Raw genomic sequence first — 3,322 nt, forward strand, 5'->3', positions numbered from 1 at the left:
GGTCCTCGTGCGGGCGCCGCTTGCAACGCCACGTGTCGGGCCAGCCTCCCGCAGGCCGCCCGGGGCTGGTTTTCCTTGCACGGCGAGGGTGGGCGGCGGGGCTGGTCGGTAGCGCGTCTGCCTGCCGTGACACTGCCGCTCGGCCTCGTCCGGGGCCGCCTCACTTGCGGGGCCCTCTGGACACCGTAGCACCATTGACACGAGCTCCTCCCCAGGGGGCGGCGTGGTCGGCCAGGTGCCGGCAACACCGTTGCGTAGTGCTCAGGGAGGACCGTCTCGCTCCTCGCCCGGCCCTTCTCTGCGGGCGGAGGCGGGGACGACAGGTCTGAAGAGCCCGCCGCCGGCCTCCCTCACCTGCCAGGAACTCGTGTGTTTCAGGAAGAAGGTGGTTGTGAGTAGTCACTTTGTGTGCTGAGGGAGAGCAGGCTGGCACCCCTGAGCGCTGCCCCGGGCCTCCCGGGAGCTGCGTCGGGAGCGCGGCCAGCGTTGTCGTCCGCCTGGAGCCCGCGTTGGGTTGCTCGGCTGCCTGCTGAACCTCGTACTCATCTGATTTGAGGCCTCAACGTCTGCTTGAAAAGGAAAATGCTCTAGAATATGTGTTGAAAAGTATGCCCGGCACAAAGATAACTCATGAACAGAGGTTAAGTACCAGACATTAAATATTTGGGAATGAAATAAAGGTCTAATGTACAAACAGCACATTTACCCCAGCACTGTTGGAAGGGTACTTTATTTGGTTTATTTTCTCACCAAGACACGTAGACAAGAAGAGAAAGAATTGTTCTTTTGCCTACAACGCTCCCTGAGTGTTGCCCTGATAATTCTTAGGTTGGTTGTAGGGAAGTGGATAGCTTTTTCTTGAAGCTAAGCATCAGGTTCAATTTAGAGCTCATGTCTGATGGCTTAGGAATTGTGTCCGTTGTAGGTGTCTATGAGTGATACACACTCGTTTTTTTAAGAAAGTACATTCAAATACTGGAAAGTACAAAGAAAGGTGCCTTGCACTCAGTGTACTTCAGCCAGGGCTGAACATTAAATCACTTTGGGAGTTTTGTTATTGTTTGGGGAAAATGCAAAATATCATGCTGTTTAGGAAGAGATTCTGATTTCATTGGTCCGGAGTGGGGCCGGAGGATTGGCATTTTTTGTTGTTTTTTTTAACTTCCCAGGTAATTTTGATGTTCAGCTGGGAGTGAGCTCTTCCGCATGCTCCCCCATAACATAGTAACGATGACAATTAAGAGCTTTCAGAGTCTAAAATTCGTGTGGAAAATCTAAGCATAAAACAAGAATCTTATTCTACCCAACTCTGAAAGACTCATAGAAATATAAATAAAAACAGTGGTTGTTGCAAGAGTGGAGGGATGAAGTGTAGAAAAATTATAAAGTAAAAGGTCAACAGATACTCTTAAGTTTGAAAGTGGAACCATCAGAACCGAACAAGGGAGATGAAAATATTTTTAAACAATTCGGGCAGATATGACAAAGTATTTAATGTCTTTGCTATGTGATGAAATCATAGATATCTACTGTGACCTCAGGGGTTATGTAAAGTGGTTAAATGAATAAATATTCCAATAATTCACATATTCAAACTTGTTCATCAGTAACTCAAAACTAAAATAGTAAGGAAGTGCTTATTTCACTTAACATAATTTTCTCCAAGCTCATCCACACTTCTGTGAATAGCAGAATTTTATTCTTTTTTATGGCTGAGTAGTATTCCACTGTTTATTTATACCACATTTCTGGAAGTTCATTTTTAAGTTCATTTTAATGCTGTTTCAAAAAGCATTGTGTATTACATTAAAAAGAAATAGGAAATAGAGAGAAATCGGAAATCAGGTTAAGTGAAAAAAGAAGAAACAATTTTTTAAAATGTTTAACTGGATGCTCCTAATTCTAAAGAAGCTCCTGTTGTCCTCTGTATTGGATGAGATCCACATGGCCTGGAACATTATAATGTATAGTTGTTAACCACTTACTTGGTTTCAGGTTCTGGACCAAGCACTATATATATTATCAAATTTCATCTTCCTAGCAATCCTATGAAGTCCACACTGTTATGACCCCCAGTTTATTGAGGAAACTGAGGCAGGGTGGGGTTCAGATTCACGTTGGTCTAACTTGGAGTCCACACATTTAACCTACCATGTTTTACCCCTGGTCCCAAACACTGCTTCCATGGAAAGCTTTCTGGAAGGACAGCAAAAAAACAGAAAAAAATGATTGGTAAAGCTTTGTTTAGCCTAGAGAAGAAAAGGCTTTAGTGGATGATTAAGAGTTATGTAAGTATACCCTTAATATGTGTTTTGTCTTCTCTGAGATAAATTTTAAAATGAGGGATTTAGGATGGCTAAGTGAAGACTGAGTTAATTATTCACATGAGTTACCGGGCAGCCCTGAAGGAAGCGTTTGTATTACAAACTCAGAAACTAAATTCTTACCTTTCTGGTTATGTTATTGAATAGTTTTATCCTTTTTTTTCTTTTGCCTAGAAGCTAATTTCTTTTTCATATAATCTCAATATAAATGGTTCAGTTGGTTTAAATGAACCAGATTGCTTTAACTTTAGACAGTAACAGTTCACTTTGTTTTCCTACCAAAGTGGCAGACATAACTTTAGAATGTGCTTTGCCTTTATTTTTATTTAAAAAATTTTTTCTTCATTGTACATGTTTATGGGGTATAGTTTGTTTCAATACATGCATATATTGTATAACGATCTAATCAGAATAGTCAGTATATCTATCACCTAAACACTTATCGTTTCTTTGTGGTTATAACACTCAAGATCCTTCTTTCCGGCTCTCTTGAAATATGCAGTACAATATTATTAGCTGTTACTACCCCAGAGCACCAGCACTTGCTCCTCCTGTCTGACTGTAGCTGTGCCAGTCCCCAGCCTTCCCCAGCCCCCTTCCTCCCTCCCTTTCCCTGCCTCAGGTAACCACTATTCTGTTCTCTATGTATTTCCCTCTTTTTCTCTTTTTAATTTATTTTTCTTAATTGACCCATGATAATTATGTACTTGTATGGAGTACAATATATTTGGATACATTCATACTGTGTGCAGTGATCATATCAGGGTGATTAGTGTATCCATCAGCTCAAACATCTGGCACCTCTATGCGTTAGTAACAATTCAACATCATCTCCACTAGCTCTTGAAAGATACATGGTACTTTGTTGTTAACTGTAGTCTCCCCATGTTGTCATAGAACCCTAGGTCCCATTTTTCCTATTGCTCTACTGCTTTGTATTCAGCGACCACCCTCTCCCTACTCTTGTCTCCCACTTGCCCTCCCCCCCCCCCCCCCCC

At 42.5% G+C, this 3,322-nt stretch overlaps 1 protein-coding gene across 1 annotated transcript in view; it reads left to right on the forward strand.

The window, feature by feature from the left end:
• Positions 1–322: 322 nt before the first annotated feature.
• Positions 323–3,322, forward strand: part of HGSNAT (heparan-alpha-glucosaminide N-acetyltransferase) — a 34,002-nt gene continuing 31,002 nt past the window's right edge. The window contains exon 1 of the mRNA XM_008568301.1: positions 323–640. Coding sequence (XP_008566523.1) covers positions 631–640 — 10 coding nt within the window. The 5' untranslated portion in view covers positions 323–630. The remainder of the gene's footprint in view (positions 641–3,322) is intronic.

This window comes from Galeopterus variegatus, unplaced genomic scaffold (genome assembly GCF_000696425.1).
Source record: "Galeopterus variegatus unplaced genomic scaffold, G_variegatus-3.0.2 Scaffold395, whole genome shotgun sequence".
In the NCBI taxonomy this organism is placed as follows: domain Eukaryota; kingdom Metazoa; phylum Chordata; class Mammalia; order Dermoptera; family Cynocephalidae; genus Galeopterus; species Galeopterus variegatus.